Source organism: Phyllopteryx taeniolatus, chromosome 2 (assembly GCF_024500385.1).
Source record: "Phyllopteryx taeniolatus isolate TA_2022b chromosome 2, UOR_Ptae_1.2, whole genome shotgun sequence".
Classification (NCBI taxonomy): domain Eukaryota; kingdom Metazoa; phylum Chordata; class Actinopteri; order Syngnathiformes; family Syngnathidae; genus Phyllopteryx; species Phyllopteryx taeniolatus.
This window is the reverse complement of record NC_084503.1, coordinates 36,043,376-36,056,687: the sequence shown is the minus strand read 5'-3', so window position 1 is coordinate 36,056,687 and position 13,312 is coordinate 36,043,376. Positions and strand designations below refer to the sequence as shown.

The 13,312-nt window shown below is 40.8% G+C and overlaps 1 protein-coding gene across 2 annotated transcripts in view; it reads right to left on the bottom strand.

The window, feature by feature from the left end:
* The window catches only part of LOC133474361 (CUB and sushi domain-containing protein 1-like), a 570,296-nt gene that overhangs the window by 138,382 nt on the left and 418,602 nt on the right, over positions 1-13,312 (bottom strand). For both annotated transcript variants that reach the window (XM_061765990.1, XM_061765991.1), the window contains exon 25: positions 4,661-4,817. In XM_061765990.1, coding sequence (XP_061621974.1) covers positions 4,661-4,817 — 157 coding nt within the window. The remainder of the gene's footprint in view (positions 1-4,660; positions 4,818-13,312) is intronic.

The following is a 13,312-nucleotide window of genomic DNA, read 5'->3' as shown; positions in this document are numbered from 1 at the left end:
CAATTCGCAGACAGAGGCCCTTCAGTCCATCCATCCATTTTCTACACTGCTTATCCTCACTAGGGTCGCGGGTATGCTGGGGCCTATCCCAGCTAACTGCAGGCGGGAGACGGAGTACACCCTAAACTGGTCACCAGCCAATTCCAGGGCACATATAAACAAACAACCATTCACACTCACATTCATACCTACCGACAATTTAGAGTCTTCAATTACTGTAATTTCTTGTGTATAATGCACCTTTTTTTTCCCCAAGAAAATTGTCAAAAGTCAATAGTGCGCATTATACAGAGGTAAAAGGGAAAATGAAAAAGCTTTCACATTTTATAAATGTTTGCCGCCATCTAGCGGTTATGAAAAATCTGTACACTTTCATTCCAATGTCACCGCCACCTAGAGGTTATGAAAAGGGTGTAGCCTACACTTTCATTCCAAAAAGACAGCGGTACGTATGACTACATATACTGTATCTGCTCTTAAGTTTACATAGCCTGGCAGAATTTGTGAAATATTGTTTTTTTTAAATTTGAGTGAACAACACCATCATTAATTTCTTTATGGTTATGTTTTGTTTAATGATAATGCTTTTCTGAAATGCTTGACAGTTGAATTAGAATCCCATTAAAATAAAATAAAGTGTGTTTCGCCAAGCCCTTCATATTTTCTTTGAAGAACCGTACCCATCTTACAAATTCTGCCTGGGTAATCAAACAGATGAGCACAACTGTGTGTTTTCTCATTTACTAAATAAAAGTAAGGCTGTGAATTTCAAAATAAGAGCAAGGAAATGAAAAAAGTATTAAAGTGTTCAAATAAAGTGCTGAACTTCAGAATAATTCTTTGAAAAAATACTTAATGTTTTGATTATATGGGTAGAAGCAAAATCATGCATTGTAAAAATGCATTGTACATAGGTAGAATGGTTTTCCAGAATTTTGAGGTCAACTTTGGGGTTGCGCATTATACACGAGAAATTACGGTAACCTACCGTGTATGGTTTTGGGATGTGGGAGGAAACCTGAGTACCCGGAGAAAACCCACGCAGGCACAGGAAGAACATGCAAAACCCACACAGGCGAGGCCGGATTTGAACCCGGATCCTCAGAACGGTGAGGCGGATGTGCTAAGCAGTTGTCCACCGACTCCTGTAAAATTGTTTTGATAAACTGAATTATATTTTCCACCAATGATAGTGATAAGCAGGCCCTGAGGGAGTTTGCCAGTAGCACTGTGGAACATCCAAAAGCACTCTTTTGCAAAGGTCAAACTTGTAGCATTGTTAGCAGTGGTTTCCTCCATGGTGTCTAATAACTTACATTCTTGTTTAATATTGTACGTATTGCAGATTTGTCACCAGAGATATTGGAATCTGCCAGAGAAGTCTGTGTCAGAGATGTCAAGTCTACGGACGACACTAGGATTTGTATCTCTTTTAACACAAAGGCCATTCCATGGGAAGGTAGCCATAGTGCTAAACTTTCTCCATTTATAGACAATCTGTTTCACTATGGACAGATGAACATCAAGGCTTACAGAGATATAATTTTTTTTAAAGCAAAGCAAAAGCAAAGCAAATTTAATTATATAGTGCATTTCATACACAAGGTAACGCAATTTGCTTTACATGATTAAAAGCATTTAAAAACAAATGGGGAAAAAAAACAGCTTATAAACATTTAAAACAAAGAATTTTTTTTGAGTACAATTAAAACAGCATACAGTGCCAGAAATATTTAAAAGTGGAAATGCTAGAGTTTTTAACCTGGACGTAAAAGCATTCACACTTACGGCTGACGTCACTTCTGTTGGCAACTTATTCCATTTGTGTGCGGCATAATAGCTAAATGCTGCTTCACCATGTTTGCTTTCGTGCTCCACTATTTGACCTGAGTCTGTCAATCTCAGAGCCCTTTTGGGTTTATATTCCATGAGCATTTATTTCATGTATTCAGAACCTAAACCATTTAGTGATTTATAGACCAGTAGCAGAACTTTAAAATCTATTCTAAAGTTGACTGGGAACCAGTGTAAAGACTTTAAAGCAAAGCAATGCAATGATTTATATAGCACATTTCATACACAAGGTAACTCAATGTGATTTACTCTGGATATGTTCTTCAGATGGTAGGAGGAAGTTTTTGTCATTGATTTGATATGACTGTTGAAAGTCAGGTCGTAATCTAACAGAACACCAAGGTTTTCGGACTTGGTCTTTGTTGTTTAAAGCGAGTGACTCCAGGTATTTACTAGGAGCAATCCTCTTTTCTTTATTGGCAAAAACAATTATCAGTTTCGTTGTGGTTTAATTGAAGAAAGTTTTGGCTCATCCAGTTATCTGTTTTAGACAGTGACACAACACCTCAATTGAACTGTAGTCATCTGGAGACACTGCAAGATATAACTGTGTGTCATCTGCATAGCTATGATAGTCAAAATTAAAGTTCTGAAGAATTTGACCCAAGGGTAGCATATACAGGCTGAACAGGAGGGGTCCAAGAACTGACCCTTGAGGGACACCATAGGTCATTGCTATTCAATGAGATTGAACACTTCCAATGGTTACAAAATAACTCCTTTCCTCCAGGTATGACATGAACCATTTAAGGACTGTTCCATTTAGTCCTACCCATGTTTCCAACCTGTTCAGCAGTATATTATGATCTACTGTATCAAGTCACACTGAGATCCAACAAGACCAGAATTGACACCTTTCCCAAGCCGTGGCCCTATGGTTAAGATCATCGGCTGCCATCATGGGGGACCTAGGTTCAAGACCCCGACTGGACCATCCACCAACATCCCCTGGACTCATGGCTGTGGTGTCCTTGAGCAAGACACTGATACCCTGAAATGTTCCCCGGGTGCTTCAGCTGCCCCCTGCTCCAGTGTGTTCACTGTGATGGGTAAAATGCAGAGAACAAATTTCGTGTGCACGCATGCATGTTCATGACAATAAAAGGCGATTCTTTTTCTTCTTCAGTATACAACCTTATATAATTTAGCAGATTCTGGACTGTGATGAGTTTGGAAACCTGATTTAAATTTGTCAAAAAAGTCCATTTAAAGTTCAAGAACCGTCCAGCGTTCTATTTTTTTAGAAGAGGCTTAATGGGAGATACTTTAAGAGCTTTAGGAAACTTGCCTGACTGAAGTGAGCAATTGATTATTTGCTGCAAATCAGCTAGTACAGACTTTGCAATAGCTTTGAAAAAGTCAGATGGTATTGAGTCAAGACAGCTCATTGATGATTTCAGCTGATGAACCATTTTCTCTATCGTTTTTTGGTCAACTGTATCAAATTCTGACAAGGTTATTCCTGATTCGCTTCAGATGTAGTATCCTTTTATCATTTTGCTGATTTGTGCTGATATTTAACCTGATGGATTGTATTTTTTCACTAAAATAACAAATTCATTGCATTTATCTGCTGTTAGGTGTTCTGGAGCTATCTGATTCGGGGGGGGGGGGGGGGGGGGGGGGTTGTGAGCTTGTCAACCACACAAAACAGAGTGCAAATATTGTTGAAGTTCTTACTGATGATTTCAGAAAAGGCTCCAGCACGCCTGCGACTCTAGTGAGGAGAAGCGGCTCAGAAAATGGATGGATGGATTTCAGAAAAATGTTGCTGTCTAGACCTAACTAACTCTTGGTTAAAATTACAAAGACTTTGTCTGTAGAGGTCATTGTCAATTTGGAGTTTAGTTTTTCTCCACTTACGTTCTGCTTTCCTAAACTTTGATTTAGAGGTCTTTACCATCATTGTGCTCCTCCACTGTGTTTTAGGTCGCCTCAAGATTGTCTTAGTTTTAATAGGAGTGACAGCATTCATGACATTTGAGAATTTCCAGGTGAAATTATCTAAAAGTTCATCAACCGTCTCAGCATTCACAGGGTGTGACACAGCTAAGGTCTCCATAAACTTAGTGGAAGGACTCTCATTTATGTACCTTTTATTAATAGACATACAGTAGAGGTTGTCTGAACTTTTGGGAGAATCTGTAATTCAAAGAATACACAAAAATGGTCAGAAATAGCCATATCCTTCGTGTCAACTGATAGAATTTCAACATCCTTCGAGATGACTGGGTCTAAGATGTGACCTTGAGTGTGGGTTGGACTCTTAATATGTGGAGAGAGGTCAAATGTGTCCAGTATAGCAGAGAGTTCTTTAGATTTTTCCCCCCCCATGTTATTTTCAACATGAATGTTAAAGTGCCCCGTTATGACAAAATAGTTGGAGTCAGTGCAAATATCTGACAGCAGTTCTGAAAAATCCTCCATAAATGTTCTATTATTATTAAAACAATAACCTCTGGGTCACCTTTAACTAAAAAACAGCGATATTCAAAAGAGCTCAAATCAGCCAGCATCATTTCTTTATATTGGAATAATGGCTTAAAATAACAGCAATACCACCACCTTTTTTCCCTCTTCGACACTTGTTCATAAAATTAAATTTGCTTTTTACCCTTTCCAGGTTTAGCCAAGTTATTATTTCTTAATTGTAGGTATTCTGAGAGCTCTTTTGTGCAAAGCATGGCTCATACTGGGAAATGTTTCTTGAAAAGATAAAACAAAAATCTGGTGTGTTTTGTAATAAGGCACATATTTTATGACCACTATACTGTACCAATAGACCTTAAATCACTTTTTAACTTACTTGTGTACGTGAGGTGAAAGCCCTGATTTGTTCCAGAGGCGTTGCTGTTGAACTCCAGCCACAAGTGATTGGAGGTACTATTGATGATATGACCCATCATAACTTCCCGGGTGAAGTTCCCAAGGAGACGAGATGAACTGTTCTCACCATCATACACCTGTCAATCATAACACATAATAATCAGGGGGACTAAATGGAAGACTTTGTTGGTTTTCTAACTTGAGAAATCAACACATTTTTATCACAAGTGGGAATAAATGTAAGTGATCAGTGGAGAGTTAAAACTATTTCAGAGTTTAGAATGTATCCATTCACGATTAAGTTAACATAAGAAACAACTACCAAAGAGAACACTACAGTGATACATGGTACAAACTATATGTATACATTTTGTATTTGTAAAGTAAAATAAACAGCAATCAAATTGAAGATGATCTCTAGTTTTGATTGTGTGCTGGCATGTTTCTTGATTGTGTATATACTATGTTGGCATCAGTTTGTATGTTCAGCAGTTCGATTTGGTTTTACGTGAATAAAACGACCCAAGAAGAGTCATTTTATGGTTGGACGTTCTTGTTATTTGACTGCTACTTGAAGGGAAGTATTTTCAGTCTGCAGTGCCAATCCGCCATAACAGTATTTGACACTGTGCCACATACTGACAGATTGGTGATCACACATCTGCAGGTAGAGCAGTATTTCGTTCCCTATTTCTGATTACCTAAAACTGTCCCCGAAAAACTGCAGTTATCTTTTCATCTTCTGTGTTACATCTCTACAAACGGGAAAGGCCTTATGAGACTGAAATGAAATCTAGATCAGCACAACCTCTGCCATTATGTGCGGGAGATATTACAGGTAGTACATCTTGTTGTCAAAACTCATTCTAAGGTCAACATTGGATCAGATATGTAAAAAATATATAGTAAAGCTTTCAATCAAATATTTCTGCTTTCTACTGAAACATGTTGGTAGTTGTCAAAGTTGTGAAAATTAAACAGAGATAAATCCAGGATTTCATTTAAAACACTGCCTTGACTTCTGTGTTCATTTTGTAACCTTTGCCAAAAATAGTCAGTCACTCACTTTTCATTGGGTTGCCCTTTATAAGTAAAACATTCTAAGCAGCCAAATATTGTCCATAGGGTTCAATATGGCATCAGTCCACAGCTTTAACAAAACCTTTTTTATGGTTCAGCATACAAAGAGATTTTGGACAATTCCATGATCCCAACTTTGTGGTAGCACCTTCCTATTTCAACATGACTAGTGCACAAAGCAAGGTCCATAAAGACACGAATGAGAGAGTTTGGTGCAGATGAACTTGACTGGCATGGCCTACACAAGAGTCCTGACCTCAACACAATAAAACACCTTTGAGGTGTATTAGAGCGGAGACTGAGAGACAGGCCTTCTCATCCAAAATCAACATTTCTCATGAACAGACTCCTAAACCTTGTTAAAAGTCTTCCAAGAAGAGTTGAAGCTGTTATAGCTGCAAAGGGTAGAGCGACGTCATATTGAAGCCTATGGATTAAGAAAGAGTTGTAAATTAAAATGTGAGTCGAGGCAGATGAGCAAAAATTTTCTTTAAGCTCACTACCTTTTAATGTCACAAATGTGCAGTACTTTGCGTTAAAACTGTTTTTAGTTAATTTTCTATATAATAAATGCCTTTTACTGTCTTTTACTGATTTGCTATAAACTGCCAAAAAATAGACCTGCCAAAATCCAAATGTAATCTGCTTTTGGCGTAGATCTGTTACCTCATGTTGTGACATGGGTAGAAACGAAAATATTTGAAACAATGGACGGAAATTAATCAATGTAGAAAAATATGTTCAAACTGTTTTTCCTTATTCCTCACAACCAACACCATCCCATTTCCTGTCACAAGCTCCGAATTTTCCTTCTCTCTCTCACGCTCAATGCTTATGTAAAACTCAGTATGGTCAATGAAAATCCCTGCAGCTCATAAATCATCATGTCACCATCAGCAACCTGTTCCCTCTCGGACGGAACCTTTTCTCATACAACAATTCCAGCACTTGGTTTCTGTCTTAATCTTTCCTTTTTGACCTCAGGGTCGGGGTATTGGAACAAATTTTGTCAAACACATAATTATGTCTTAACAGTACTAGGGCAAAAAAGTTAGCGTTGTAATGCTCTGTTCACTTCTAACTAAATATTTGTCCTGAAGCTTGTAAAATGATAAAATAAGTGTTTCAATTATTCACCCAAAGCCTGAGCTCATTTAGAATGTTTAAGCATCCTACAATATATCTAAAAGCAAGCAACCTTGAAGCAGGAACTTTTTCAGTCTCACAACTTATTTTTTTTCTTCTTTAAGTCATTGTCCAAAGTTTATGATCAAAGTACATAAATTAGAATCATAAATTGAGAGCTTTGGCTCCTGGGTGAAATCTGGACACTCCACAAATCTACCTGTATATATATATATATTATACCATATTGAAACCTTATTTGAGTACAAGGGCTGAAGTGCTTTGCTCACTTAAAACCTGACACATTACTGTATGACAATTTGGATGATGGATTATAAACAATTTTAAATTAACATATACAACATCCATATTGTCCTGTTGTACACCCAATGCTAGTAAGCCTCATCTTCATTGGTCAACTTTTGGCTAGGATATTTGCTTACAGTTCCGACAATGGAATCGCTAAAGTGCAAATTCAAACAAACTTAGAATAAAAAATCCATCCATCCATCCATTTACTGACGCTTATCCAAGGTCGGGTCACGGGGGCAAAAGCAGAAGCAGGGAAGCCTAGAATTCCCTCTCCCCAGCTACTTCGTCCAGTTCTTCCGGGGGATCCCGAGAAGTTCCCAGGCCAGCCGGGAGACGTGGTCTCTCCGGTGTGTCGTGGGTCGTCCGCAGGGCCTCCTCCCGGTGGGACGTGCCGTGAACACTTCACCAGGGAAGCGTCCGGGAGCATCATAATCAGATGCCCGACCCACCTCATCTGGCTCTTCTCGAGACGGAGGAGCAGCGGCTCGCCTCTGAGCGCCTCCCAGATGACCGAGCTTCTCACCCTATCTCTAAGGGAGAACTCATTACAGCCACTTGTATCCACAATCCTGCTCTTTTTGTCACGACCCACAGCTCGTGACCAGGGGTGAAGGTAGGAACATAAATCGATCGGTAAATTGAGCGCTTTACCTTTCGGCCCAGCTCCTTCTTCACCACGACAAATAGATACAGTCTGGATCACTGCAGAAGCTGCACCGATCCGCCTGTCGATCTCCCGCTCCATTCTTCCCTCACTTGTGAATAAGACCCTGAGATACTTGAACTCCTCCATTTGGGGCAGGATCTCTTCCACGACCCGGAGAGGGCATTCACTCCACTCTTTGCTGACTAAGGATCATGGTCTCAGATTTGGAGGTGCTGATTTTCATCCCAGGTGAGACGTAATACAGACGTTGCCAAACCGGACCCGCTCAACGCCTCAGCTACGCCTAGAAATTCTGTCCATAACTTTTATGGTGACAAAGGGCAGCCTTGCCGGAATGAACAGCCTGTATCAGGGGGTCTGGTACCCCATACTACTGAAACACCCTCCAAAGGACTCCCCGAGGGATTTGGTCGAACGCATTTTCCAAGTACACAAAACACATGTAGACTGGTTGAGCAAACTCCCATGCTACTCGAGGACCATGCCGAGGGTAGAGAGCTGTTCCACTGTTCCACGGACAGGACGAAAACCAGACTGGTCCTCCTGAATATGACATTTGACTTCTTGACAGACCCTCCGCTCCAGAATCCCTGATTAGACCTTACCAGGGAGGCTGAAGAGTGTGATACCTCTATAGTTGGAATAGACACTTCTTAAAAAGGGCGACCACCACCCTGGTTTGACAACCAATGCGATGTTGCAGACAGGTGTCGGGCCGACAAAATCCAGACCATTCAGGAACTCCAGACGGAACTCATCCACCCATGGGGCCTTTCTAGCTATGAGCTTTTTAACCACTTTTTTTTTTACCTAGGACTTTAACCCCACAGATAGGGGAACCCACGTCAGAGTCCCCAAACTCAGCTTGACTGCATCCCTTACCACTGATGTCCACCAACGTGTTCGGGATAACCGCCATGACAGGCACCAACCACCTTATAACCACACCTCTGGTTGTCGGCCTCTGCAATTGACGAGGGGAACATGGTCCACTCGGACTCAATGTCCACCACCTCCCCTTCAACATGGGTGAAGTTCTGCTGAAAGTGGGAGTTGAAACTCTTTCTGACAGGGGACTCTGCCAGACGTTCCCAGCAGATCCTTACAATACGTTTGGGTCTGCCAGGTCGGACTGGTATCTTCCCCTACCATCTGGGCCAACTCAACACCATGTGGTAATCGGTTGACAGCTCCGCCCCTCTCTTCACCCGAGTGTCCAAGACACGCGGCCACAAGTCCGATGACACGACCACAAAGTTTATCATTGAACTGCGGCCTTGGGTGTCCTGGTGCCAAGTGCACATGTGGACATCCTTACGTATCTCTGAACATGGTGTTTATTATGGACAGTCCATGTCAAGCACAGAAGTCCAATAAAAGAACATCACTCGGGGTCTAATCGAGGGGGCCCTTCTAGGTCTCACTGTCATTGCCCACGTGAGCGTTGAAGTTCCCGAGCTGAATGAGGGAGTCCCCAGCGGGAGCACTCTCCAACACCCCTTCCAAGGACTCCAAAAAGTGTGGGTACTCTGAACTGCTGTTTGGTGCATAGGCACAAACAAAAGTCAGGACCCGTTCTCCCACCCGAAAGCGGGGGGAGGCTACCTTTCGTCTACTGGGTAAACCCCAACGTACAGGCACCGAGCCGGGGTGCAATGACTATGCCCACACCTGCTCGGCGTCACTCATCGTGGGCAGCTCTAGAGTGGAAGAGAGTCCAACCCCTCTCGTGAAGACTAGTACCAGAGCCGAAGCTGTGTGTGGAGGTCAGGCCGACTGTGTCCAGTCGTAATTTCTCGACCTCGCACACCAGCTCAGGCTCTTTCCCTGCCAGAGAGGTGACATTCCACATTCCTAAATCCAGATTCTGTAGCCGGGGATCGGAACCGCCAAAGTCACCGTCTATGGCCACCGCTCAGCTCACGCCACCCACCTCACACAGCACCCGACCCCCTTGGCACCTCCCACAGGTGGTGAGCCTATGGGAAGGCTAGCCCACGTTGCATTTTCCAGCTGTGCCCGGCCGGGCCCCATGGGTGCAGACCTGGCCACCAGGTGCTCGCCATTGAGCCCCACCTCCAGGCCTGGCTCCAGAGGGGAGCCCCGGTGACCAAAGTTAACAATGTCCTTTCGCCATCCTTCCTGTCATACTGTGTTGTGTGTTTTTGGTTACACATTAAGGACAAAAGTCCTGTTTTTGTTTTAATTCCCCATTTAAAAAAAAGACCATTCAAGCAACAGGTTTTTCCTCATGTTTTTGAGATTGTAGGGTGAAATTTGCAGCTGATACTCGTGAGGACTGAATGGGTGGCAACAATGGGGAAATGAAATGCCAGTATTTTTTAGGATAATAGCCCATCAGCAACATATTTGGGGAAAAAAGAACTATGAACTGGTTTATTTTTGCAACAATGAGCTGAACTTTGAACTAGTTTGCATTGAAAATGAACTTTCGCAACACTGTATTATTTCACATCGCAATACACAGTATATCACAAGTTTATACAGTTTTATTAAAGAAATGCAAGCCACTTTGTATGAAAGAAATGGGTAGATAATTTAATAGCTGTACATGATGGAAGCATACATTGAATTAGTGCTCGTACAAATGTGGGCGATTGACTGTAAATGAGATTTGTCAATATGGTCAAACATTTATATATATATATATATATATATATATATATATATATACACACACACAATACACAGTGGAAACTTGATATAACGGACTAATAGACACGGGGGGGTCATCCAATATAGCAGTGTCCATTAAATTAAAGCGCTTTTTTTTTTTTTTTTACTGTACGGAACAAAATTGTTTTGTAGGTTTTTTTTGTGGCCTAGAATGGCTAGTACAGTACAAAGTTATTGTAAATAAATATAAATAAAAGCTTGAAATTTGGAAAGTTTAACATTTTATCCAAATTTGCCATGCCGACATTGTTGACGTACAGTACTCATCATCGGCGAGATGCTTTCATGAGCCATGAGGAAGTCCTGTGCTTCTGAGTTCCAAATCCGTTGCCAAAGGCGAACGGCTTGAAAAACAAGTTACTCTACCAAAAATAGCATGTTCCAGACTCCAGAGACTTTTGTTTGTATTCCTCAGAGTTAACACTGGCGCCATTCCGCTCTCTCACTCTCTTCGCTGCGAGTCTATGTACAATAGACAATAGATATATCCATCATGACATGACTGCCACGTCAAAGCCCCACATTCAACATGGGCCTCCACGTAGGCACGTCTTGGAAATATATCTTTTTTTTTTTTGTATACTGTACATATCTGTGACTCAGAAATACATCAGTCCCATGCTCTGCCTGCATTGCGCCACAGTGCCAGTAAACAACCGGGGCCAATTCTGGAACTAACAGACTTTGTCAACGGCAGTTTAAGTGACAAATGGAAACTATTATTTGACCCTGTTCAGTCCTGAAAGTCCGTTTTATCTGATATCCATTATATCGGGGCCGTTTTGTCAACTCTATGTGTTTGTGTGTTTGTGTGTGTGTCCCAGCAATGTATTGACGCAGAAATTGACATGTGGAACAAGAGACTGGAGAACAGTCAAGTACCAAATCAAAACAACAGAAAAGAAGGGTATAATACACGTTATGTTTGTTGTGTGTGTTTGCATTGTTCCGTTTTGTTTAGCCATCGTTACAGATAAAAATAAATCAAACGGTAGTTCACAGAATGTCTTTTGTGTTTTTGGAAGAATTTAGTGCTAGATTCTGCCAGTTGCTACACACTAATAATGTACTTGAATGTTTGAATTTTTTTTTGTAGTTAATTTACAAATGTAATCTGGAGTTCTGTATGACATAAAATTATCCATGTCTCGCCATGCTGCACTATTTGCATGTACTGGCCACTCATGCCAGAGTAGCATCTGCTCCATTTGCACACTGATTGAGGAGTATCTGCAACATTTGCACAACCAACATTGTCCCAGATTATCGCACTACTCGTCACTTTAAACCCCATACACTCCTTGAAGTCACAGCGCCCTTTGCACAATGGTCATTGCACCGGACTATTGCAATATTAGTCATTCGAACTGCTCTAAGTGCTAGAGGACTCTGCATCTTTTTGCACAATTGTCAAAAAAAAAATAAATGTACCGGCATTACCAGATAACTAGCAACCCTTTACTGCTGTTTTTTTTTTGTCAATGTCTTTCTGTCTCCAAAGTGTTCTGTAAATTGACTGTCTGTTGTCGTACTAGAGTGGCTCCAACTACCGGAGACAAATTCCTTGTGTGTTTTTTTAGACATACTTGGCAAATAAAGATGATTCTGATTCTGATGGTTTGGGATATGTTGAGCATGAGATCAATGTCTGAGTATTATTATTAGTAGTCGTAGTATTAGCATGATTGAGGCCAGCCACAGTAGTAACTGAGCTACCTGTTGGTCTAAAAATGGTTTGAATCATTCATATCACAACATTATCATCTTTACAATAATGAGTTGCATGATGATGTTGAAATAATAGTAGTGGTGTATCTCAACTAAATCTATTTTAGTAATTAGACAACAATTGATGGAAAACCCAATGAAGATTAAAGATATTTGTGATTGGGATTTTTTTTCTTTTCCCCTGATTTTTTTCAGAGCTGTAGAACCACTGGAAAGGGTGGACCCCACAAATGTACAAGTTCAGTGTTGGCCTCACAAATGTAGAAATGTGAGAATGTGTGTGTGTGTGTGTGTGTGCGCGTGTACTTCTACTACTACCCAAACTAATTTATTCTCAAAAGCACAATGACACTAATAGCTGCCTTGAACAGAAGATGCTAATATTATTTTATGTACATTTTATAAGATGCATAGAAAATAATATCAGCATCTGAGGCTATTTTAGCATTCATCAGAGCTGTTTAATCATGTTTGCCATCCTGGTGTCACCTCCCTAACAGGATTGCTTCTTTTGTACTGCTTATCCCACTGGGAACATTTCCATTTATTTTTTTTTCCAGTCACGTTGAGCCTCTTTTAAAGTCAGGCAGAACCCTGTTAATACAATCTAACCACAGACGGGCTCAGTCTTTGCTTGGGGGCTAATAGTGATAATACACTCTAACCACATACTGGCTTAACTATGGCCTTAGGCCTAATACTGCTCAGAAGTTGTGAATAGAAACAGTTTTAGATGGTGTCAGTCAGAAAGTGTTGTGTGACTGTTAAATTAGCTCAGATGGAAAACGGATGGATGGATGGGCTGTTCTTAACACACACTGATGACTGTCATAGAAGATGTGAAGATTGAACACCTAGAGATGATTTGATATTTTCGGAGGAAAATAAATGGTGGTAACTGCAGGAATTGTAGTAGGGTGGAATGAAAAGTGCATACTAGTGTCACTAAGTGCTGAACCACTGGCTCAGTGTCAGTTGACATTTCTTGATTAACCATTATTGAAATATGAATTGAAAAATAAA